At 45.4% G+C, this 27,500-nt stretch overlaps 1 protein-coding gene across 1 annotated transcript in view; it reads right to left on the bottom strand.

Moving 5' to 3' along the window:
* Positions 1–27,500, bottom strand: part of LOC124043165 (CLIP-associating protein 2-like) — a 136,756-nt gene that overhangs the window by 28,118 nt on the left and 81,138 nt on the right. Inside the window, 2 exon segments of the mRNA XM_046361423.1 lie at positions 19,133–19,177; positions 19,956–20,120. Coding sequence (XP_046217379.1) covers positions 19,133–19,177; positions 19,956–20,120 — 210 coding nt within the window.

Below are 27,500 nucleotides of genomic sequence, written 5' to 3' on the forward strand. Positions count from 1 at the left end.
CCCTAGAGAGCGCAGGACTGCTGGGCTCTGAAATGACATGTTGCACCCTAGGCTTGGGCGGTATACCGGCTATTTGGAAATAGCCACGGGATAGTTTTTCATCAAAAACGATTTATTTTATTTTTTCACACATTTGAGTATTTGTAGCTACTTTTAAAGTAAATACCTGCAGTCAACTTGTACAATATGTTATTATTGTTAGTTTACAATCACACAACGAGAGACCGGAGCCTTGTGAGTCACTTCCTGTTAGGCAGCATGCGCCAGGTGATCTAGTTACAGTATAGCAATCACAACTAAAATGTTAGCCAGCTCGATATCCTATAGATATTCAGTCAACTGTCTACAATGAGCTAAATGCTCTGCAGTTGTGCAATGGGTTTGCTAATTTAGTAGCTAGTTAGCTTCTTGCAAAATCAAGCTTCTCTTGGTAACAGCAGAGAATCAACAGCCTTGCTGTTTAATATTTGTTATGTGCAGCAAACTGTGAGTAGCATTTATTTGTTACTTGTATAACTTTATGAGCTGGGATGTCTGTTCTGCAAATAGTTTATGCCAGAGACTGCATAAGATGTTCGCAATGTGCTCGTTAGCATTTGCTATGTGATTTTACAACTACTTGTTAGCATTCTTAACCTTTCGGTTTACAGAGGCTCAGTCAGTGGGGTTTGAAAATAGAGCTTCGTGTCCAATGCCGGTATGAAATCTGGATACTGCCCAAGCCTACTGCTTGTTTTACACACACACACACACACACACACACACACACACACACACACACACACACACACACACACACACACACACACACACACACACACACACGCACACGCACACGCACACACACACGCACACACACACGCACACACACACACACACGCACACACACACACACGCACACACACACGCACACACACACGCACACACAGGAAATGAGAAGCAGATGAAGGAGGGGGATGAGGGGGGAGGATCCGTTTTTATCCAATAAGCATCATGCTCATCCTGACTGTTCATTGGAAAGAGCCAGGACACCCATGCACCAATCAGAGTTAACCACAGCCTAAGGAAGCGTAATGGGGAACCCATGAAGCTTCACCGATCCTATGACGCGTCATTCACATCTGCGGCCAATTGGTTAGTGGCAAAATGCAAATTGTCACCACGATTACCATGGCAACCCATCGCCATGACACACAGCCATGGGTTCAGAGGTTAGAGGAGGATTCTGGTATTTTGAGGCGGTGAGCAACAGCCTGACATAATGGTATGAGAGAGGTGGAGGGACGGACAGATGTATTTCGAGAGACATGAAGATGGTGGATGTATATAGAGACATGAAGATGGTGGATGTATATAGAGACATGAAGATGGTGGATGTATATAGAGACATGAATATGGAGGATGTATATAGAGAGACATGAATATGGAGGATGTATATAGAGAGACATGAATATGGAGGATGTATATAGAGAGACATGAATATGGAGGATGTATATAGAGACATGAAGATGGAGGATGTATATAGAGACATGAAGATGGAGGATGTATATAGAGAGACATGAAGATGGAGGATGTATATATAGAGACATGAATATGGAGGATGTATAGAGAGACATGAAGATGGAGGATGTATATAGACATGAAGATGGAGGATGTATAGAGAGACATGAAGATGGAGGATATATATAGAGAGACATGAAGATGGAGGGGAGGATGTACAGTGGGGCAAAAAAGTATTTAGTCAGCCACCAATTGTGCAAGTTCCCTCCATCTATATACATGCCTCCCCCTCTCCATCTATATACATCCTCCAGTCACAAAGTATTGAGAAACTTTTGTTATTGACCAAATACTTATTTTCCACCATAATTTGCAAATTCATTAATAAAAAATCCTACAATGTGATTTTCTGGATTTTTTCCCCCTCATTTTGTCTGTCATCGTTGAAGTGTACGTACCTATGATGAAAATTACAGGCCTTTTTAAGTGGGAGAACTTGCACAATTGGTGGCTGACTAAATACTTTTTTTTTGCCTCACTGTATATTAGATGGAGAGGTGGAGGGATGTATATTAGATGTAGAGGTGGAGGGATGTCTATACACTGCTCAAAAAAATAAAGGGAACACTTAAACAACACAATGTAACTCCAAGTCAATCACACTTCTATGAAATCAAACTGTCCACTTAGGAAGCAACACTGATTGACAATACATTTCACATGCTGTTGTGCAAATGCAATAGACAACAGGTGGAAATTATAGGCAATTAGCAAGACACCCCCAATAAAGGAGTGGTTCTGCAGTTGGTGACCACAGACCACTTCTCAGTTCCTATTCTTCCTGGCTGATGTTTTGGTCACTTTTGAATGCTGGCGGTGCTTTCACTCTAGAGGAAGCATGAGACGGAGTGGCTCAGGTAGTGCAGCTCATCCAGGATGGCACATCAATGCGAGCTGTGGCAAGAAGGTTTGCTGTGTCTGTCAGCGTAGTGTCCAGAGCATGGAGGCGCTACCAGGAGACAGGCCAGTACATCAGGAGACTTGGAGGAGGCCGTAGGAGGGCAACAACCCAGCAACAGGACCGCTACCTCCACCTTTGTGCAAGGAAGAGCAGGAGGAGCACTGCCAGAGCCCTGCAAAATTACCTCCAGCAGGCCACAAATGTGCATGTGTCTGCTCAAACGGTCAGAAACAGATTCCATGAGGGTGGTATGAGGGCCCAACGTCCACAGGTGGCGGTTGTGCTTACAGCCCAACACCGTGCAGGACGTTTGGCATTTGCCAGAGAACACCAAGATTGGCAAATTCGCCACTGGCGCCCTGTGCTCTTCACAGATGAAAGCAGGTTCACACTGAGCACATGACAGACGTGACAGAGTCTGGAGACACCGTGGAGAACGTTCTGCTGCCTGCAACATCGTCCAGCATGACCTATTTGGCGGTGGGTCAGTCATAGTGTGGGGTAGCATTTCTTTGGGGGGCCGCACAGCCCTCCATGTGCTCGCCAGAGGTAGCCTGACTGCCATTAGGTACCGAGATGAGATCCTCAGACCCCTTGTGAGACCATACGCTGGTGCGGTTGGCCCTGAATTCCTCCTAATGCAAGACAATGCTAGTCCTCATGTGGCTGGAGTGTGTCAGCAGTTCCTGCAAGAGGAAGGCATTGATGCTATGGACTGGCCCGCCCGTTCCCCAGACCTGAATCCAATTGAGCACATCTAGGACATCATGTTTCGCTCCATCCACCAACGCCACGTTGCACCACAGACTGTCCAGGAGTTGGCGGATGCTTTAGTCCAGGGCTGGGAGGAGATCCCTCAGGAGACCATTCGCCACCTCATCAGGAGCATGCCCAGGCGTTGTAGGGAGGTCATACAGGCACGTGGAGGCCACACACACTGCTGAGCCTCATTTTGACTTGTTTTAAGGACATTACATCAAAGTTGGATCAGCCTGTAGTGTGGTTTTCCACTTTAATTTTGAGTGTGACTCCAAATCCAGACCTCCATGGGTTGATCATTTTGATTTCCATTGATAATTTGTGTGATTTTGTCAGCACATTCAACTATGTAAAGAATATTTCATTCATTCAGATCTAGGATGTGTTATTTTAGTGTTTTTTTGAGCAGTGTAGATGGAGAGGTGGAGGGATGTATATAGATAGAGGGATGGAGGGATGTATATAGATGGAGGATGTATATAGATAGAGGGATGGAGGGATGTATATAGATGGAGGGATGTATATAGGTGGAGGGATGTATATAGGTGGAGGGATGTATATAGGTGGAGGGATGTATATAGATGGAGGGATGTATATAGATGGAGGGGTGTATATAGATGGAGGGTGTATATATGGAGGGATGTATATAGGTGGAGGGATGTATATAGGTGGAGGGATGTATATAGATGGAGGTGGAGGGATGTATATAGGTGGAGGGATGTATATAGGTGGAGGGATGTATATAGTGGAGGGATGTATATAGGTGGAGGGATGTATATAGGTGGAGGGATGTATATAGATGGAGGGATGTATATAGATGGAGGGGTGTATATAGATGGAGGGATGTATATAGGTGGAGGGATGTATATAGGTGGAGGGATGTATATAGGTGGAGGGATGTATATAGATGGAGGGATGTATATAGGTGGTGGATGTATATAGGTGGGATGTATATAGATGGAGGGATGTATATAGATGGAGGGATGTATATAGATGGAGGGATGTATATAGGATGTATATAGTGGAGGGATGATATATATATAGATGTATATAGGAGGGATGTATATAGATGGAGGGATGTATATAGATGGAGGGGGATGGAGGGTATATAGATGGAGGGATGTATATAGATGGAGGGAGAGGATGTATATAGATGGAGGGATGTATATAGATGGAGGGATGTATATAGATAGATGTATATGGAGGGATGTATATAGATGGAGGGATGTATATATAGATGGAGGGATATATATAGATGGAGGGATGATGGAGGGATATATAGATGGAGGGATGATATATAGATGGAGGGATGTATATAGATGGAGGGATGTATATAGATGGAGGGATGTATATAGATGAAGAGGATGGGATGTATATAGATGGAGGGATGTATATAGGTGGAGGGATGTATAGAGATGGAGGATGTATATAGATGGAGGATGTATATAGATGGAGGGATGTATATAAAGATGGATATATATAATGATGGAGGGATGTATATAAATGAAGAGATATATATAGAGGATATATATGGGATGTATATAGAGAGGGATGTATATAGGTGGAGGGATGTATATAGATGGAGGGATGTATATAGATGGAGGGATGTATATAGGTGGAGGGATGTATATAGATGGAGGGATATATATATGAAGAGGATGGAGGGATGTATATAGATGGAGGGATATATATGGAGGATATATATAGATGGAGGGATGTATATAGATGGAGGGATGTATATAGATGGAGGGATGATATATATAGATGGAGGGATGTATATAGATGGAGGGATGATATATATATAGGATATATATAAATGGAGGGATGTATATAGATGGAGGGATGGAGGGTATAGGATATATATAGGTGGAGGGATGTATATAGAGAGGGATATATAATGGAGGGATATATATAGATGTGGAGGGATATATATAGGATGGAGGGATGTATATAGTGATGGAGGATGGGTGGAGGGATGTATATAGATGGAGGGATGTATATAGATGAAAGAGGATGGAGGGATGTATATAGATGATGGAGGGATGTATATAGAGGGATGGAGGGATGTATATAGGATGGAGGGATGTATATAGATGGAGGGATGTATATAGATGGAGGGATGGAGGGATGTATATAGATGGAGGGATGTATATAGGTGAGGATGGAGGGATGTATATAGATGGAGGGTATATAGATGGAGGGATGTATATGAAGAGGGATGGAGGGATGTATATAGAGAGATGGATGGAGGGATGTATATAGATGGAGATGGAGGGATGTATATAGATGGAGGGATGTATATAGATGGAGGGATGTATATAGATGGAGGGATGTATATAGATGGAGGGATGTATATAGGTGGAGGGATGTATATAGATGGAGGGATGTATATAGATGGAGGGATGTATATAGATGGAGGGATGTATATAGATGGAGGGATGTATATAGATGGAGGGATGGATGGAGGGATGTATATAGATGGAGGGATGTATATAGAGGGATGGAGGGATGTATATAGAGGGGTGGAGGGATGTATATAGATGGAGGGATGTATATAGGTGGAGGGATGTATATAGGTGGAGGGATGTATATATGGAGGGATGTATATGGAGATGGATGGAGGGATGTATATAGATGGAGGGATGTATATAGATGGAGGGATGTATATAGATGGAGGGATGTATATAGATGGAGGGATGTATATAGGTGGAGGGATGTATATAGGTGGAGGGATGTATATAGATGGAGGGATGTATATAGATGGAGGGATGTATATAGATAGAGGGATGGAGGGATGTATATAGATAGATGGAGGGATGTATATATAGAGGGATGGAGGGATGTATATAGAGGGATGGAGGGATGTATATAGATGGAGGGATGTATATAGGTGGAGGGATGTATATAGGTGGAGGGATGTATATATGGAGGGATGGTGGAGGGATGTATATAGATGGAGGGATGTATATAGGTGGAGGGATGTATATAGGTGGAGGGATGTATATAGGTGGAGGGATGTATATAGATGGATGGATGTATATAGATGGAGGGATGTATATAGATGGAGGGATGTATATAGATGGAGGGATGTATATAGATGGAGGGATGTATATAGATGGAGGGATGTATATAGATGGAGGGATGTATATAGATGGAGGGATGTATATAGATGGAGGGATGTATATAGATGGAGGGATGTATATAGATGGAGGGGTATGTATATAGATGGAGGGATGTATATATATAGGATGGAGGGATGTATATAGAGGGATGGAGGGATGTATATAGATGGAGGGATGTATATAGATGGAGGGATGTATATAGATGGTGGGATGTATATAGAGGGATGGAGGGATGTATATAGATGGTGGGATGTATATAGAGGGATGGAGGGATGTATATATAGATGGAGGGATGTATATAGATGGAGGGATGTATATAGAGGGATGGAGGGATGTATATAGATGGAGGGATGTATATAGATGGAGGGATGTATATAGGATGGAGGGATGTATATAGATGGAGGGATGTATATAGAGGGATGTATATAGATAGGGATGAGGGATGGAGGGATGTATATAGGTGGAGGGATGTATATAGATGGAGGGATGTATATAGATGGAGGGGTGGAGGGATGTATATAGGTGGAGGGATGTATATAGGTGGAGGGATGTATATAGGTGGAGGGATGTATATAGGTGGAGGGATGTATATAGGTGGAGGGATGTATATAGGTGGAGGGATGTATATAGGTGGAGGGATGTATATAGGTGGAGGGATGTATATAGATGGAGGGATGTATATAGATGGAGGGATGTATATAGGTGGAGGGATGTATATAGGTGGAGGGATGTATATAGGTGGAGGGATGTATATAGGTGGAGGGATGTATATAGATGGAGGGATGTATATAGATGGAGGGATGTATATAGATGGAGGGATGTATATAGATGGAGGGATGTATATAGGTAGGGATGTATATAGGTGGAGGGATGTATATAGATGGAGGGATGTATATAGATGGAGGGATGTATATAGATGGAGGATATATATATGGAGGGATGTATATAGGTGGAGGGGGGTGGAGGGATGTATATAGATGGAGGGATGTATATAGGTGGAGGGATGTATATAGGTGGAGGGATGTATATAGATGGAGGGATGTATATAGATGGAGGGATGTATATAGATGGAGGGATGTATATAGGTGGAGGGATGTATATAGAGGGATGGAGGGATGTATATAGAGGGATGGAGGGATGTATATAGAGGGATGGAGGGATGTATATAGATGGAGGGATGTATATAGATGGAGGGATGTATATAGATGGAGGGATGTATATAGATAGAGGGTTGGAGGGATGTATATAGATGGAGGGATGTATATAGATGGTGGGATGTATATAGAGGGATGGAGGGATGTATATAGATGGAGGGATGTATATAGATAGAGGGGTGGAGGGATGTATATAGGTGGAGGGATGTATATAGATGGAGGGATGTATATAGATGGAGGGATGTATATAGATAGAGGGGTGGAGGGATGTATATAGATGGAGGGATGTATATAGGTGGAGGGATGTATATAGGTGGAGGGATGTATATAGGTGGAGGGATGTATATAGATGGAGGGATGTATATAGGTGGAGGGATGTATATAGAGGGATGTATATAGATGGAGGGATGTATATAGATGGAGGGATGTATATAGATGGAGGGATGTATATAGGTGGAGGGATGTATATAGATGGAGGGATGTAATGTATAGGTGGAGGGATGTATATAGATGGAGGGATGTATATAGATGGAGGGATGTATATAGGTGGAGGGATGTATATAGATGGAGGGATGTATATAGATGGAGGGATGTATATAGGTGGAGGGATGTATATAGGTGGAGGGATGTATATAGGTGGAGGGATGTATATAGGTGGAGGGATGTATATAGGTGGAGGGATGTATATAGATGGAGGGATGTATATAGATGGAGGGATGTATATAGGTGGAGGGATGTATATAGGTGGAGGGAGGTGGAGGGATGTATATAGGTGGAGGGATGTATATAGATGGAGGGATGTATATAGATGGAGGGATGGAGGGGTATATAGATGGAGGGATGTATATAGATGGAGGGATGTATATAGGTGGAGGGATGTATATAGGTGGAGGGATGTATAGATGGAGGGATGTATATAGATGGAGGGATGTATATAGATGGAGGGATGTATATAGATAGAGGGATGGAGGGATGTATATAGAGGGATGGAGGGATGTATATAGATGGAGGGATGTATATAGATGGAGGGATGTATATAGATGGAGGGATGTATATAGGTGGAGGGATGTATATAGGTGGAGGGATGTATATGAGAGGGATGTATATAGATGGAGGGATGTATATAGGTGGAGGGATGTATATAGGTGGAGGGATGTATATAGGTGGAGGGATGTATATAGATGGAGGGATGTATATAGATGGAGGGATGTATATAGATGGAGGGATGTATATAGGTGGAGGGATGTATATAGGTGGAGGGATGTATATAGGTGGAGGGATGTATATAGATGGAGGGATGTATATAGATGGAGGGATGTATATAGGTGGAGGGATGTATATAGGTGGAGGGATGTATATAGATGGAGGGATGTATATAGATAGAGGGATGGAGGGATGTATATAGATAGAGGGATGGAGGGATGTATATAGATAGAGGGGTGGAGGGATGTATATAGGTGGAGGGATGTATATAGATGGAGGGATGTATATAGATGGAGGGATGTATATAGATGGAGGGATGTATATAGAGGGATGGAGGGATGTATATAGATGGAGGGATGTATATAGAGGGATGGAGGGATGTATATAGATGGAGGGATGTATATAGATGGAGGGATGTATATAGAGGGATGGAGGGATGTATATAGAGGGATGGAGGGATGTATATAGATGGAGGGATGTATATAGATAGAGGGTTGGAGGGATGTATATAGATGGAGGGATGTATATAGATGGTGGGATGTATATGGGAGTATATAGAGGGATGGAGGGATGTATATAGGTGGAGGGATGTATATAGATGGAGGGATGTATATAGATGGAGGGGTGGAGGGATGTATATAGGTGGAGGGATGTATATAGGTGGAGGGATGTATATAGATGGAGGGATGTATATAGATGGAGGGATGTATATAGGTGGAGGGATGTATATAGGTGGAGGGATGTATATAGGTGGAGGGATGTATATAGGTGGAGGGATGTATATAGGTGGAGGGATGTATATAGATGGAGGGATGTATATAGATGGAGGGATGTATATAGGTGGAGGGATGTATATAGGATGGAGGGATGTATATAGGTGGAGGGATGTATATAGGTGGAGGGATGTATATAGTGGAGGGATGTATATAGATGGAGGGATGTATATAGATGGAGAGGGATGGATGGAGGGATGTATATAGATGGAGGGATGTATATAGGTGGAGGGATGTATATAGATGGAGGGATGTATATAGATGGAGGGATGTATATAGATGGAGGGATGTATATAGGTGGAGGGATGTATATAGGTGGAGGGATGTATATAGGTGGAGGGATGTATATAGATGGAGGGATGTATATAGGTGGAGGGATGTATATAGGTGGAGGGATGTATATAGATGGAGGGATGTATATAGATGGAGGGATGTATATAGATGGTGGGATGTATATAGAGGGATGGAGGGATGTATATAGAGGGATGGAGGGATGTATATAGAGGGATGGAGGGATGTATATAGAGGGATGGAGGGATGTATATAGATGGAGGGATGTATATAGATGGAGGGATGTATATAGATGGAGGGATGTATATATAGATGGAGGGATGTATATAGATGGAGGGATGTATATAGATGGTGGGATGTATATAGAGGGATGGAGGGATGTATATAGATGGAGGGATGTATATAGATAGAGGGGTGGAGGGATGTATATAGGTGGAGGGATGTATATAGATGGAGGGATGTATATAGATGGAGGGATGTATATAGATAGAGGGGTGGAGGGATGTATATAGGTGGAGGGATGTATATAGATGGAGGGATGTATATAGGTGGAGGGATGTATATAGGTGGAGGGATGTATATAGGTGGAGGGATGTATATAGATGGAGGGATGTATATAGGTGGAGGGATGTATATAGGTGGAGGGATGTATATAGATGGAGGGATGTATATAGATGGAGGGATGTATATAGGTGGAGGGATGTATATAGGTGGAGGGATGTATATAGATGGAGGGATGTATATAGGTGGAGGGATGTATATAGGTGGAGGGATGTATATAGATGGAGGGATGTATATAGATGGAGGGATGTATATAGGTGGAGGGATGTATATAGATGGAGGGATGTATATAGATGGAGGGATGTATATAGGTGGAGGGATGTATATAGGTGGAGGGATGTATATAGATGGAGGGATGTATATAGATGGAGGGATGTATATAGATGGAGGGATGTATATAGATGGAGGGATGTATATAGGTGGAGGGATGTATATAGGTGGAGGGATGTATATAGGTGGAGGATGTATATAGGTGGAGGATGTATATGATGGAGGGATGTATATAGATGGAGGGATGTATATAGGTGGAGGGATGTATATAGGTGGAGGGATGTATATAGGTGGAGGGATGTATATAGGTGGAGGGATGTATATAGGTGGAGGGATGTATATAGATGGAGGGATGTATATAGATGGAGGATGTATATAGATGGAGGGATGTATATAGATGGAGGGATGTATATAGATGGAGGGATGTATATAGGTGGAGGGATGTATATAGGTGGAGGGATGTATATAGATGGAGGGATGTATATAGATGGAGGGATGTATATAGATGGAGGGATGTATATAGGTGGAGGGATGTATATAGGTGGAGGGATGTATATAGGTGGAGGGATGTATATAGATGGAGGGATGTATATAGATGGAGGGATGTATATAGGTGGAGGGATGTATATAGGTGGAGGGATGTATATAGGTGGAGGGATGTATATAGATGGAGGGATGTATATAGATGGAGGGATGTATATAGATGGAGGGATGTATATAGGTGGAGGGATGTATATAGGTGGAGGGATGTATATAGGTGGAGGGATGTATATAGATGGAGGGATGTATATAGATGGAGGGATGTATATAGGTGGAGGGATGTATATAGGTGGAGGGATGTATATAGGTGGAGGGATGTATATAGATGGAGGGATGTATATAGATAGAGGGATGGAGGGATGTATATAGATAGAGGGGTGGAGGGATGTATATAGATAGAGGGATGTATATAGGTGGAGGGATGTATATAGGTGGAGGGATGTATATAGGTGGAGGGATGTATATAGGTGGAGGGATGTATATAGATGGAGGGATGTATATAGATGGAGGGATGTATATAGATGGAGGGATGTATATAGATGGAGGGATGTATATAGGTGGAGGGATGTATATAGGTGGAGGGATGGGATGGAGGGATGTATATAGATGGAGGGATGTATATAGATAGAGGGATGGAGGGATGTATATAGATAGAGGGGTGGAGGGATGTATATAGATAGAGGGATGGAGGGATGTATATAGATAGAGGGATGGAGGGATGTATATAGATAGAGGGGTGGAGGGATGTATATAGATAGAGGGGTGGAGGGATGTATATAGGTGGAGGGATGTATATAGGTGGAGGGATGTATATAGGTGGAGGGATGTATATAGATGGAGGGATGTATATAGATAGAGGGGTGGAGGGATGTATATAGGTGGAGGGATGTATATAGGTGGAGGGATGTATATAGGTGGAGGGATGTATATAGATGGATGGATGTATATAGATGGAGGGATGTATATAGATGGATGGATGTATATAGATGGAGGGATGTATATAGATGGAGGGATGTATATAGATGGAGGGATGTATATAGATGGAGGGATGTATATAGATGGAGGGATGTATATAGATGGAGGGATGTATATAGATGGAGGGATGTATATAGATGGAGGGGTTTGTATATAGATGGAGGGATGTATATAGATAGAGGGATGGAGGGATGTATATAGAGGGATGGAGGGATGTATATAGATGGAGGGATGTATATAGATAGAGGGTTGGAGGGATGTATATAGATGGAGGGATGTATATAGATGGTGGGATGTATATAGATGGTGGGATGTATATAGAGGGATGGAGGGATGTATATAGGTGGAGGGATGTATATAGATGGAGGGATGTATATAGATGGAGGGGTGGAGGGATGTATATAGGTGGAGGGATGTATATAGGTGGAGGGATGTATATAGATGGAGGGATGTATATAGGTGGAGGGATGTATATAGGTGGAGGGATGTATATAGTGAGGGATGTATATAGGTGGAGGGATGTATATAGGTGGAGGGATGTATATAGGTGGAGGGATGTATATAGATGGAGGGATGTATATAGATGGAGGGATGTATATAGGTGGAGGGATGTATATAGGTGGAGGGATGTATATAGGTGGAGGGATGTATATAGGTGGAGGGATGTATATAGATGGAGGGATGTATATAGATGGAGGGATGTATATAGATGGAGGGATAGGTGGAGGGATGTATATAGGTGGAGGGATGTATATAGGTGGAGGGATGTATATAGATGGAGGGATGTATATAGATGGAGGGATGTATATAGATGGAGGGATGTATATAGGTGGAGGGATGTATATAGGTGGAGGGATGTATATAGGTGGAGGGATGTATATAGGTGGAGGGATGTATATAGGTGGAGGGATGTATATAGGTGGAGGGATGTATATAGGTGGAGGGATGTATATAGGTGGAGGGATGTATATAGATGGAGGGATGTATATAGATGGAGGGATGTATATAGGTGGAGGGATGTATATAGGTGGAGGGATGTATATAGGTGGAGGGATGTATATAGATGGAGGGATGTATATATGGAGGGATGTATATAGAGGGATGTATATAGATGGAGGGATGTATATAGGTGGAGGGATGTATATAGGTGGAGGGATGTATATAGATGGAGGGATGTATATAGATGGAGGGATGTATATAGATAGAGGGATGGAGGGATGTATATAGATAGAGGGATGGAGGGATGTATATAGATAGAGGGGTGGAGGGATGTATATAGATAGAGGGATGGAGGGATGTATATAGATAGAGGGATGGAGGGATGTATATAGATAGAGGGGTGGAGGGATGTATATAGATAGAGGGATGTATATAGGTGGAGGGATGTATATAGGTGGAGGGATGTATATAGGTGGAGGGATGTATATAGGTGGAGGGATGTATATAAGTGGAGGGATGTATATAGGTGGAGGGATGTATATAGATGGAGGGATGTATATAGATGGAGGGATGTATATAGATAGAGGGATGGAGGGATGTATATAGATAGAGGGATGGAGGGATGTATATAGATAGAGGGGTGGAGGATGTATATAGATAGAGGGATGGAGGGATGTATATAGATAGAGGGATGGAGGGATGTATATAGATAGAGGGGTGGAGGGATGTATATAGATGGAGGGATGTATATAGGTGGAGGGATGTATATAGGTGGAGGGATGTATATAGGTGGAGGGATGTATATAGGTGGAGGGATGTATATAGGTGGAGGGATGTATATAGATGGAGGGATGTATATAGATGGAGGGATGTATATAGATGGAGGGATGTATATAGATGGAGGGATGTATATAGGTGGAGGGATGTATATAGGTGGAGGGATGTATATAGATGGAGGGATGTATATAGATGGAGGGATGTATATAGATAGAGGGATGGAGGGATGTATATAGATAGAGGGATGGAGGGATGTATATAGATAGAGGGATGGAGGGATGTATATAGATAGAGGGATGGAGGGATGTATATAGATAGAGGGGTGGAGGGATGTATATAGATAGAGGGGTGGAGGGATGTATATAGGTGGAGGGATGTATATAGGTGGAGGGATGTATATAGGTGGAGGGATGTATATAGATGGAGGGATGTATATAGATGGAGGGATGTATATAGATAGAGGGGTGGAGGGATGTATATAGGTGGAGGGATGTATATAGGTGGAGGGATGTATATAGGTGGAGGGATGTATATAGATGGATGTATATAGATGGAGGGATGTATATAGATGGATGGATGTATATAGATGGATGGATGTATATAGATGGAGGGATGTATATAGATGGATGGATATATATAGATAGAGGGGTGGAGGGATGTATATAGGTGGAGGGATGTATATAGATGAGGGATGTATATAGATGGAGGGATGTATATAGATGGAGGGATGTATATGGAGGGAGGGATGTATATAGGTGGAGGGATGTATGTATATAGATGGAGGGATGTATATATATAGATGGAGGGATGTATATAGATGGAGGGATGTATATAGATAGAGGGATGGAGGGATGTATATAGATAGAGGGATGGAGGGATGTATATAGATAGAGGGGTGGAGGGATGTATATAGATAGAGGGATGGAGGGATGTATATAGATAGAGGGATGTATATAGATAGAGGGGTGGAGGGATGTATATAGATAGAGGGATGTATATAGGTGGAGGGATGTATATAGGTGGAGGGATGTATATAGGTGGAGGGATGTATATAGGTGGAGGGATGTATATAGGTGGAGGGATGTATATAGGTGGAGGGATGTATATAGATGGAGGGATGTATATAGATGGAGGGATGTATATAGATGGAGGGATGTATATAGGTGGAGGGATGTATATAGGTGGAGGGATGTATATAGATGGAGGGATGTATATAGATAGAGGGATGGAGGGATGTATATAGATAGAGGATGGAGGGATGTATATAGATAGAGGGGGTGGAGGGATGTATATAGATAGAGGGATGGAGGGATGTATATAGATAGAGGGATGGAGGATGTATATAGATAGAGGGGTGGAGGGATGTATATAGATAGAGGGGTGGAGGGATGTATATAGGTGGAGGGATGTATATAGGTGGAGGGATGTATATAGGTGGAGGGATGTATATAGATGGAGGGATGTATATAGATGGAGGGATGTATATAGATAGAGGGTGGAGGGATGTATATAGGTGGAGGGATGTATATAGGTGGAGGGATGTATATAGGTGGAGGGATGTATATAGATGGATGTATATAGATGGAGGGATGTATATAGATGGATGGATGTATATAGATGGATGGATGTATATAGATGGAGGGATGTATATAGATGGATGGATATATATAGATAGAGGGGTGGAGGGATGTATATAGGTGGAGGGATGTATATAGATGAGGGATGTATATAGATGGAGGGATGTATATAGATGGAGGGATGTATATGGAGGGAGGGATGTATATAGGTGGAGGGATGTATGTATATAGATGGAGGGATGTATGTATATAGATGGAGGGATGTATATATATAGATGGAGGGATGTATATAGATAGATGGAGGGATGTATATAGATGGATGGAGGGATGTATATAGAGGGATGTATATAGATGGAGGGATGTATATAGATGGAGGGATGTATATAGATAGAGGGATGTATATAGATAGAGGGATGTATATAGATAGAGGGATGTATATAGAGGGATGGAGGGATGTATATAGAGGGATGGAGGGATGTATATAGAGGGATGGAGGGATGTATATAGAGGGATGGAGGGATGTATATAGAGGGATGGAGGGATGTATATAGAGGGATGGAGGGATGTATATAGAGGGATGGAGGGATGTATATAGATAGAGGGATGTATATAGATAGAGGGATGTATATAGATAGAGGGATGTATATAGATAGAGGGATGTATATAGATAGAGGGGTGGAGGATGTATATAGATGGAGGGGTGGAGGATGTATATAGGTGGAGGGATGTATATAGATGGAGGGGTGGAGGATGTATATAGATGGAGGGGTGGAGGATGTATATAGATGGAGGGATGTATATAGGTGGAGGGATGTATATAGGTGGAGGGATGTATATAGGTGGAGGGATGTATATAGGTGGAGGGATGTATATAGGTGGAGGGATGTATATAGATAGAGGGATGGAGGGATGTATATAGATAGAGGGGTGGAGGGATGTATATAGATAGAGGGGTGGAGGGATGTATATAGGTGGAGGGATGTATATAGGTGGAGGGATGTATATAGGTGGAGGGATGTATATAGGTGGAGGGATGTATATAGGTGGAGGGATGTATATAGGTGGAGGGATGTATATAGGTGGAGGGATGTATATAGATGGAGGGATGTATATAGATGGAGGGATGTATATAGATGGAGGGATGTATATAGATGGAGGGATGTATATAGATGGAGGGATGTATATAGATGGAGGGATGTATATAGATGGAGGGATGTATATAGATGGAGGGATGTATATAGATAGAGGGATGGAGGGATGTATATAGATAGAGGGGTGGAGGGATGTATATAGATAGAGGGATGTATATAGATAGAGGGATGGAGGGATGTATATAGATAGAGGGGTGGAGGGATGTATATAGATAGAGGGGTGGAGGGATGTATATAGATAGAGGGGTGGAGGGATAGATAGAGGGGTGGAGGGATAGATAGAGGGGTGGAGGGATAGATAGAGGGGTGGAGGGATGTATATAGGTGGAGGGATGTATATAGGTGGAGGGATGTATATAGGTGGAGGGATGTATATAGGTGGAGGGATGTATATAGGTGGAGGGATGTATATAGGTGGAGGGATGTATATAGGTGGAGGGATGTATATAGGTGGAGGGATGTATATAGATGGTGGGATGTATATAGATGGTGGGATGTATATAGATAGAGGGATGGAGGGATGTATATAGATAGAGGGATGGAGGGATGTATATAGATAGAGGGGTGGAGGGATGTATATAGATAGAGGGATGGAGGGATGTATATAGATAGAGGGATGGAGGGATGTATATAGATAGAGGGTGTGGGGATGTATATAGATAGAGGGGTGGAGGGATAGATAGAGGGGTGGAGGGATAGATAGAGGGGTGGAGGGATGATAGATAGAGGGTGGAGGGATGTATATAGGTGGAGGGATGTATATAGGTGGAGGGATATATAGGTGGAGGGATGTATATAGGTGGAGGGATGTATATAGGTGGAGGGATGTATATAGGTGGAGGGATGTATATAGATGGAGGGATGTATATAGAGGTGGAGGGATGTATATAGGATGGAGGGATGTATATAGGTGGAGGGATGTATATAGGTGGAGGGATGTATATAGATGGAGGGATGTATATAGATGGAGGGATGTATATAGATGGAGGGATGTATATAGATGGAGGGATGTATATAGAGGGATGGAGGGATGTATATAGAGGGATGGAGGGATGTATATAGAGGGATGGAGGGATGTATATAGAGGGATGGAGGGATGTATATAGAGGGATGGAGGGATGTATATAGATAGAGGGATGTATATAGATAGAGGGATGTATATAGATAGAGGGATGTATATAGATAGAGGGATGTATATAGATAGAGGGATGTATATATATGGAGGGGTGGAGGGATGTATATAGATAGAGGGATGTATATAGATAGAGGGATGTATATAGATAGAGGGATGTATATAGATAGAGGGATGTATATAGATAGAGGGATGTATATATATGGAGGGGTGGAGGGATGTATATAGATGGAGGGGTGGAGGGATGTATATAGATGGAGGGGTGGAGGGATGTATATAGATGGAGGGGTGGAGGGATGTATATAGATGGAGGGGTGGAGGGATGTATATAGATGGAGGGGTGGAGGGATGTATATAGATGGAGGGGTGGAGGGATGTATATAGGTGGAGGGGTGGAGGGATGTATATAGGTGGAGGGGTGGAGGGATGTATATAGGTGGAGGGGTGGAGGGATGTATATAGGTGGAGGGGTGGAGGGATGTATATAGGTGGAGGGGTGTATATAGGTGGAGGGATGTATATAGGTGGAGGGATGTATATAGATGGAGGGATGTATATAGGTGGAGGGATGTATATAGATAGGTGGAGGGATGTATATAGATTGGGGGATGTATATAGATAGAGGGATGTATATAGATAGAGGGATGTATATAGGTGGAGGGATGTATATAGGTGGAGGGATGTATATAGGTGGAGGGATGTATATAGGTGGAGGGATGTATATAGGTGGAGGGATGTATATAGGTGGAGGGATGTATATAGGTGGAGGGATGTATATAGGTGGAGGGGTGTATATAGGTGGAGGGGTGGAGGGATGTATATAGATGGAGGGGTGGAGGATGTATATAGATGGAGGGGTGGAGGATGTATATAGATGGAGGGGTGGAGGATGTATATAGATGGAGGGGTGGAGGATGTATATAGATGGAGGGGTGGAGGATGTATATAGATGGAGGGGTGGAGGATGTATATAGATGGAGGGTGGAGGATGTATATAGATGGAGGGTGGAGGATGTATATAGATGGAGGGTGGAGGATGTATATAGATGGAGGGGTGGAGGGATGTATATAGATGGAGGGGTGGAGGGATATATATAGATGGAGGGATGTATATAGATGGAGGGGTGGAGGATGTATATAGATGGAGGGGTGGAGGATGTATATAGATGGAGGGGTGGAGGGATGTATATAGATGGAGGGGTGGAGGGATGTATATAGATGGAGGGGTGGAGGGATGTTTATAGATGGAGGGGTGGAGGGATGTATATAGATGGAGGGGTGGAGGGATGTATATAGATGGAGGGGTGGAGGATGTATATAGATGGAGGGGTGGAGGGATGTATATAGATGGAGGGGTGGAGGGATGTATATAGAGACATGAAGATGAGGGATGGAGGGACGCAGGCAAAGGTAGAGTTGTTCGAGGGATGAGTCGGAGAGTTCTTACCTCCTCTGCTCGTTGCTTTGTAGATGGAACTAACACTGGAGGGAGCTAGAGATGACAGAGGAAGGAGAGGAGAAAGAGGGAGGAAAGGAAGGAGAGGAGAAAGATGGGGGGAGGAAGGAGAGGAGAAAGATGGGGGAGGAAAGGAGGAAAGGAAGGAGAGGAGAAAGATGGGGGAGGAAAGGAGGAAAGGAAGGAGAGGAGAAAGAAGGAGAGGAGAAAGACGGAGGAAAGGAAGGAGAGGAGAAAGACGGAGGAAAGGAAGGAGAGGAGAAAGACGGAGGAAGGAGAGGAGAAAGGGAGGAAGAAGAGGAGAAAGAGGAAGGAGAGGAGAAAGAGGAAGGAGAGGAGAAAGAGGAAGGAGAGGAGAAAGAGGAAGGAGAGGAGAAAGACAGAGGGAGTAAAATAGAGTTCAGCATTAAAAGAGTTCCTGCTTTCAAAGTTGTTGGGAGAAACGAATGGACAGATCTGTGACATCATCACAAACCATGCAGCGATAAGGGAAGCATGCGATTGGTGGGGATTGATCAAGTTGTCATGACAATGATAAAAGGTAGGAGGCCAGAGTGAGATGCACGCAGAAACGCAGTGTGTGTGAGAGAGAGCGAGAGATGTCAATCTCTTGGCCTTAGCCAATCAGGCATGAGCAGGAACAAACAGAAGCAGGACAATGGGGGAGGGGATGATTTTATTAGTTTAGAAATAACAAAGATAAAAATCAATACATCCTGTGGAATAAGGAAGAGGCGGCGGCTTGGGGATCGGCTTGGGGACAGGCTTGGGGACCGGCTTAGGGACCGGCTTGGGGTGTGTGAGCTCTACTCACCGACAGACAGGCGTGTAGGGGAGGAGTCTCGTGAGCAGCCCTGGCTGCGGGGGATGCGGCTACGTCTCCCTCCGGACCCAGCTAGAACCCTCTGGGCTCCAGAACCCAGCGTACTCAGAGCGGTGCTGGTCAGGACGCGACCCGGGGAACCACTCCGACTGCCGGCTAGAGAGAGACAGGGAGGGAGAATTACAAACACAGAACACACACTGGTCATGAGAACCTGTTGTTTACGGCACAACAACATCCCGGAGCACCATCACCATGTCTGCATCAGATCTGGGTTCAGTTTAATACATACGGCAAACTCTTAGAAGTACGAGGTGCGCTTGACTTAGCTTGGGAGCTTTTACCTTTTGGAAAGATTATTCCCAAGTGTAACTAAAGTCTTTGAAAGTATTTGAGTGTATTATTGACCCAGGTCTGGTTAGCAGATCAGAAGGGACTACATGTGTGCAGGAACATGGTGAATGGACTCCATTGAACTAGCCATTTTGATTCCAGGGTTAGGAGTTGTTTTCAGCCAGACTCAGGGGACCAGCTTTGGCGGCCATCTTCGGACCGTCATCATTTCGGTGGGTCGTTTGTTTATTCCCAAATGATGACATGGAGTACAATATATCACTGCCCATAATGCCTTGTGACTGACACAGATCTACACATGCTTGAGTTTTGTGATGTCCTAACTAGAGGTCGACCGATTAATCGGAATGGCCGATTTCAAGTTTTCATAACAATCGGAAATCGGTCAATTTGGACGCCAATGTTGTTGTTGTTTTACAGCTTTATTTAACGAGGCAAGTCCGTTAAGAACACTTTCTTATTTACAATGACGGCCTAGGAACAGTGGGTTAACTGCCTTGTTCAGGTGCAGAACGACAGATTTTTACCTTGTCAGCTCGGGGGATTCAATCTTGCAACCTTACAGTTAACTAGTCCAACGCTCTAACCACCTAATTACATTGCGCACCACGAGGAGCCTGCCTGTTACGCAAATGCAGTAAGAAGCCAAAGTAAGTTGCTAGCTAGCATTAAACTTATCTTATAAAAATCAATCAATCATAATCAGTAGTTAACTACACATGGTTGATGATATTACTAGTTTATCTAGCGTGTCCTGCGTTGCATATAATCGATGCGGTGCATATCGTTGCTCCAACGTGAACCTAACCATAAACATCAATGCCTTTCTTAAAATCAATACACAGAAGTATATATTCTTAAACCTGCATATTTAGCTGAAAGAAATCCAGGTTAGCAGGCAATATTAACCAGGTGAAATTGTGTCACTTCTCTTGCGTTCATTGCACGCAGAGTAAGCGTATATGCAAGCTTTTGGGTCGCTCTGAGACCTGGAGTAGTTGTTCCCCTTGCCCTGCAAGGGCTGCCGATTTTGTGGAGCGATGGGTAACGCTGCTTCGATGGTGGCTGTTGTCGTTGTGTTGCTGGTTCGAGCTCAGGTAGGGGCGAGGAGAGGGACGGAAGCTATACTGTTACACTGGCAATACTAAAGTGCCTATAAGAACATCCAATAGTCAAAGATTAATGAAATACAAATGGTATAGAGGGAAATAGTCCTATAATTCCTATAATAACTACAACCTAAAACCTCTTACCTGGGAATATTGAAGACTCATGTTAAAAGGAACCACCAGCTTTCATATGTTCTAATGTTCTGAGCAAGGAACTCAAACGTTAACTTTCTTACATGGCACATATTGCACTTTTACTTTCTTCTCCAACACTTTGTTTTTGCATTATTTAAACCAAATTGAACATGTTTCATTATTTATTTGAGACTAAATTGATTTTATTGATGTATTAGATTAAGTTAAAATACGTGTTCAACAGTTTTGTTGTAATTGTCATTATTACAACAACAAAAAATCATTACAAAATTGGCCAATTAAATCGGTATCGGCGGTTTTTTTGGGGGGGGGGGTTCCCCCAATAATCGGTATCGGCGTTTTGGGGGGGGCCCCCCAATAATCGGTATCGGCGTTGAAAAATCATAATCGGTCGACCTCTAGTCCTACCTCAAAGACAGACGAGAACAGGTGTGAAAGTCAAATGTATGGAAAGAGCGGGTCATGTGACCCGAGTGAGAAAACATTTTCACTACACAACTGAAACATATCAAATTAATCTATTTCACCACACACGCAGAATACATAGACCCTACTAGAATAAACAGACTATACCAGAATACACAAACCAATACTAGAATACACAGACCATACTAGAATACACAGCTCCCTCCTAACAGGTAGAGACAGGCCTCAGCTCCCTACTAACAGGTAGAGACAGGCCTCAGCTCCCTACTAACAGGTAGAGACAGGCCTCAGCTCCCCACTAACAGGTAGAGACAGGCCTCAGCTCCCCACTAACAGGTAGAGACAGGCCTCAGCTCCCCACTAACAGGTAGAGACAGGCCTCAGCTCCCCACTAACAGGTAGAGACAGGCCTCAGCTCCCTACTAACAGGCCTCAGCTCCCTACTAACAGGTAGAGACAGGCCTCAGCTCCCTACTAACAGGTAGAGACAGGCCTCAGCTCCCTACTAACAGGTAGAGACAGGCCTCAGCTCCCTACTAACAGGTAGAGACAGGCCTCAGCTCCCTACTAACAGGTAGAGACAGGCCTCAGCTCCCTACTAACAGGTAGAGACAGGCCTCAGCTCCCTACTAACAGGTAGAGACAGGCCTCAGCTCCCTACTAACAGGTAGAGACAGGCCTCAGCTCCCTACTAACAGGTAGAGACAGGCCTCAGCTCCCTACTAACAGGTAGAGACAGGCCTCAGCTCCCTACTAACAGGTAGAGACAGGCCTCAGCTCCCTACTAACAGGTAGAGACAGGCCTCAGCTCCCTACTAACAGGTAGAGACAGGCCTCAGCTCCCTACTAACAGGTAGAGACAGGCCTCAGCTCCCTACTAACAGGTAGAGACAGGCCTCAGCTCCCTACTAACAGGTAGAGACAGGCCTCAGCTCCCTACTAACAGGTAGAGACAGGCCTCAGCTCCCTGCTAACAGGTAGAGACAGGCCTCAGCTCCCTGCTAACAGGCCTCAGCTCCCTCCTAACAGGTAGAGACAGGCCTCAGCTCCCTACTAAACAGGTAGAGACAGGCCTCAGCTCCCTGCTAACAGGTAGAGACAGGCCTCAGCTCCCTGCTAACAGGTAGAGACAGGCCTCAGCTCCCTGCTAACAGGTAGAGACAGGCCTCAGCTCCCTGCTAACAGGTAGAGACAGGCCTCAGCTCCCTGCTAACAGGTAGAGACAGGCCTCAGCTCCCTGCTAACAGGTAGAGACAGGCCTCAGCTCCCTGCTAACAGGTAGAGACAGGCCTCAGCTCCCTGCTAACAGGTAGAGACAGGCCTCAGCTCCCTGCTAACAGGTAGAGACAGGCCTCAGCTCCCTGCTAACAGGTAGAGACAGGCCTCAGCTCCCTGCTAACAGGTAGAGACAGGCCTCAGCTCCCTGCTAACAGGTAGAGACAGGCCTCAGCTCCCTGCTAACAGGTAGAGACAGGCCTCAGCTCCCCTAACAGGTAGAGACAGGCCTCAGCTCCCTGCTAACAGGTAGAGACACTAAACAGGTAGAGACAGGCCTCAGCTCCCTGCTAACAGGTAGAGACAGGCCTCAGCTCCCTGCTAACAGGTAGAGACAGGCCTCAGCTCCCTGCTAACAGGTCTCAGCTCCCTGCTAACAGGCCTCAGCTCCCTGCTAACAGGCCTCAGCTCCCTGCTAACAGGCCTCAGAGACAGGCCTCAGCTCCCTGCTAACAGCTCCCTCCTAACAGGTAGAGACAGGCCTCAGCTCCTGCTAACAGCTAACAGGCCTCAGCTAACAGGCCTCAGCTCCCTGCTAACAGGCCTCAGCCTCAGCCCTCCTAACAGGTAGAGACAGGCCTCAGCTCCCCTCAGCTCCCTAACAGGCTAACAGGTAGAGACAGGCCTCAGCTCCCTACTAACAGGTAGAGACAGGCCTCAGCTCCCTACTAACAGGTAGAGACAGGCCTCAGCTCCCTGCTAACAGGTAGAGACAGGCCTCAGCTCCCTGCTAACAGGCCTCAGCTCCCTCCTAACAGGTAGAGACAGGCCTCAGCTCCCTACTAAACAGGTAGAGACAGGCCTCAGCTCCCTGCTAACAGGTAGAGACAGGCCTCAGCTCCCTGCTAACAGGTAGAGACAGGCCTCAGCTCCCTGCTAACAGGTAGAGACAGGCCTCAGCTCCCTGCTAACAGGTAGAGACAGGCCTCAGCTCCCTGCTAACAGGTAGAGACAGGCCTCAGCTCCCTGCTAACAGGCCTCAGCTCCCTGCTAACAGGCCTCAGCTCCCAGCTAACAGGCCTCAGCTCCCTGCTAACAGGCCTCAGCTCCCTCCTAACAGGTAGAGACAGGCCTCAGCTCCCTGCTAACAGGTAGAGACAGGCCTCAGCTCCCTGCTAACAGGCCTCAGCTCCCTCCTAACAGGTAGAGACAGGCCTCAGCTCCCTCCTAACAGGTAGAGACAGGCCTCAGCTCCCTACTAACAGGTAGAGACAGGCCTCAGCTCCCTACTAACAGGTAGAGACAGGCCTCAGCTCCCTACTAACAGGTAGAGACAGGCCTCAGCTCCCTACTAACAGGTAGAGACAGGCCTCAGCTCCCTACTAACAGGTAGAGACAGGCCTCAGCTCCCTACTAACAGGTAGAGACAGGCCTCAGCTCCCTACTAACAGGTAGAGACAGGCCTCAGCTCCCTACTAACAGGTAGAGACAGGCCTCAGCTCCCTACTAACAGGTAGAGACAGGCCTCAGCTCCCTACTAACAGGTAGAGACAGGCCTCAGCTCCCTACTAACAGGTAGAGACAGGCCTCAGCTCCCTACTAACAGGTAGAGACAGGCCTCAGCTCCCTACTAACAGGTAGAGACAGGCCTCAGCTCCCTACTAACAGGTAGAGACAGGCCTCAGCTCCCTACTAACAGGTAGAGACAGGCCTCAGCTCCCTACTAACAGGTAGAGACAGGCCTCAGCTCCCTACTAACAGGTAGAGACAGGCCTCAGCTCCCTGCTAACAGGCCTCAGCTCCCTCCTAACAGGTAGAGACAGGCCTCATCTCCCTCCTAACAGGTAGAGACAGGCCTCATCTCCCTCCTAACAGGTAGAGACAGGCCTCATCTCCCTCCTAACAGGTAGAGACAGGCCTCATCTCCCTCCTAACAGGTAGAGACAGGCCTCATCTCCCTCCTAACAGGTAGAGACAGGCCTCATCTCCCTCCTAACAGGTAGAGACAGGCCTCATCTCCCTCCTAACAGGTAGAGACAGGCCTCATCTCCCTCCTAACAGGTAGAGACAGGCCTCATCTCCCTCCTAACAGGTAGACACAGGCCTCATCTCCCTCCTAACAGGTAGAGACAGGCCTCATCTCCCTGCTAACAGGTAGACACAGGCCTCATCTCCCTGCTAACAGGTAGACACAGGCCTCAGCTCCCTGCTAACAGGCCTCAGCTCCCTGCTAACAGGCCTCAGCTCCCTGCTAACAGGCCTCAGCTCCCTGCTAACAGGCCTCAGCTCCCTGCTAACAGGCCTCAGCTCCCTGCTAACAGGCCTCAGCTCCCTGCTAACAGGCCTCAGCTCCCTGCTAACAGGCCTCAGCTCCCTGCTAACAGGCCTCAGCTCCCTGCTAACAGGCCTCAGCTCCCTGCTAACAGGCCTCAGCTCCCTGCTAACAGGCCTCAGCTCCCTGCTAACAGGCCTCAGCTCCCTGCTAACAGGCCTCAGCTCCCTGCTAACAGGCCTCAGCTCCCTCCTAACAGGCCTCAGCTCCCTCCTAACAGGTAGAGACAGGCCTCAGTTCAGAGAGTAAGGAGTCATAAGAAGGCAGACAGCCATGTTTTAGTTTGAACTAAATGCTTCAGCCAGAGAGGGGGTGGAGCTTTAGGTGACCAGCTTGGGTGAGGGGTGAGAGGGGAGAACAGATGAAGGGTGAGAGAGGAGGAGGGGGAGAACAGGTGAAGGGTGAGAGAGGGAGTGAAGAGTGAGAGAGGGAGTGAGGGGGGAGAACAGGTGAAGAACAGCCCAGTCAAAACTGTTCGCTGCCCTGGCCCCCCAATGGTGGAACAAACTCCCTCACGACGCCAGGACAGCGGAGTCAATCACCACCTTCCGGAGACACCTGAAACCCCACCTCTTTAAGGAATACCTAGGATAGGATAAGTAATCCCTCTCACCCCCCTTAAGTTTTAGATGCACTATTGTAAAGTGACTGTTCCACTGGATGTCATAAGGTGAATGCACCAATTTGTAAGTCGCTCTGGATAAGAGCGTCTGCTAAATGACTTAAATGTAAAAATGTAAATGTAGAGGGGGTGAGGGGGGATGAGGGGGAGAACAGATGAAGGGTGAGAGAGGGAGTGAGGGGGAGAACAGGTGAAGAACAGGTGATGGGTGAGAGAGGGGGTGAGGGGGGATGAGGGGGAGAACAGATGAAGGGTGAGAGGGGGGGTGAGGGTAACAGGTAGTAGACGTTAGATTCTTACCACCAACGATGGTAGCAGACTGAGATCCTGCACCAATGAGGAGGAGGAATTGGAAATAGGGGGGAGGAGCCGTAAGACCCATTGGTTGGGAAGGGAGCAGAGGCGGGGACAGGAAGTTAAACAAGATGGATTACGGTGTTAGAGCACAAAGCACCATGGGCGTTAGAACACAGAGAGCATCATGGGAGCATTCCGAGCGATCCTAGACGAGAGAATGAGAGCGACAATGTACACGATTCAAACACGTAAATAAACGTATCAATTAAATATGGAATAAACTGAAGGCTGACACACACAGAACCAGCTGTGATGCTCGATGGAGGAACGGTAGAGCATTGCATGATGGGTAGCCGGTATGTGACGCAGCAGTATCGCTGACGAAGCAAAGCAGCTTCACAATGGAAGAAATAAAAACACCTTAAAGTAAAAATGCTCTAAAACACTCTCTCACAAACACACACAGCCAAAACCTGCCCTGCCCCGGCACAGCTCTCGAGCACAAAGATATCTCCCCACCATTCTTCATTTTCTCAATGTTAATCTCTTGTTCCTAGAATCTCTTATATTGTTCCTGTCAGGGGGAGTCCACACACTGCTTCTTGAGAGTGATGCATCATCTCCTCTACTTACCGAGATAGCTAGCTAGCTAGCTAGCGCCTCCCGGTGCAGAGATAGCTAGCTAGCTAGCTAGCGCCTCCCGGTGCAGAGATAGCTAGCTAGCTAGCTAGCGCCTCCCGGTGCAGAGATAGCTAGCTAGCTAGCTAGCGCCTCCCGGTGCAGAGATAGCTAGCTAGCTAGCTAGCGCCTCCCGGTGCAGAGATAGCTAGCTAGCTAGCTAGCGCCTCCCGGTGCAGAGATAGCTAGCTAGCTAGCTAGCGCCTCCCGGTGCAGAGATAGCTAGCTAGCTAGCTAGCGCCTCCCGGTGCAGAGATAGCTAGCTAGCTAGCTAGCGCCTCCCGGTGCAGAGATAGCTAGCTAGCTAGCTAGCGCCTCCCGGTGCAGAGATAGCTAGCTAGCTAGCT

Source organism: Oncorhynchus gorbuscha, linkage group LG09, assembly GCF_021184085.1.
Source record: "Oncorhynchus gorbuscha isolate QuinsamMale2020 ecotype Even-year linkage group LG09, OgorEven_v1.0, whole genome shotgun sequence".
In the NCBI taxonomy this organism is placed as follows: domain Eukaryota; kingdom Metazoa; phylum Chordata; class Actinopteri; order Salmoniformes; family Salmonidae; genus Oncorhynchus; species Oncorhynchus gorbuscha.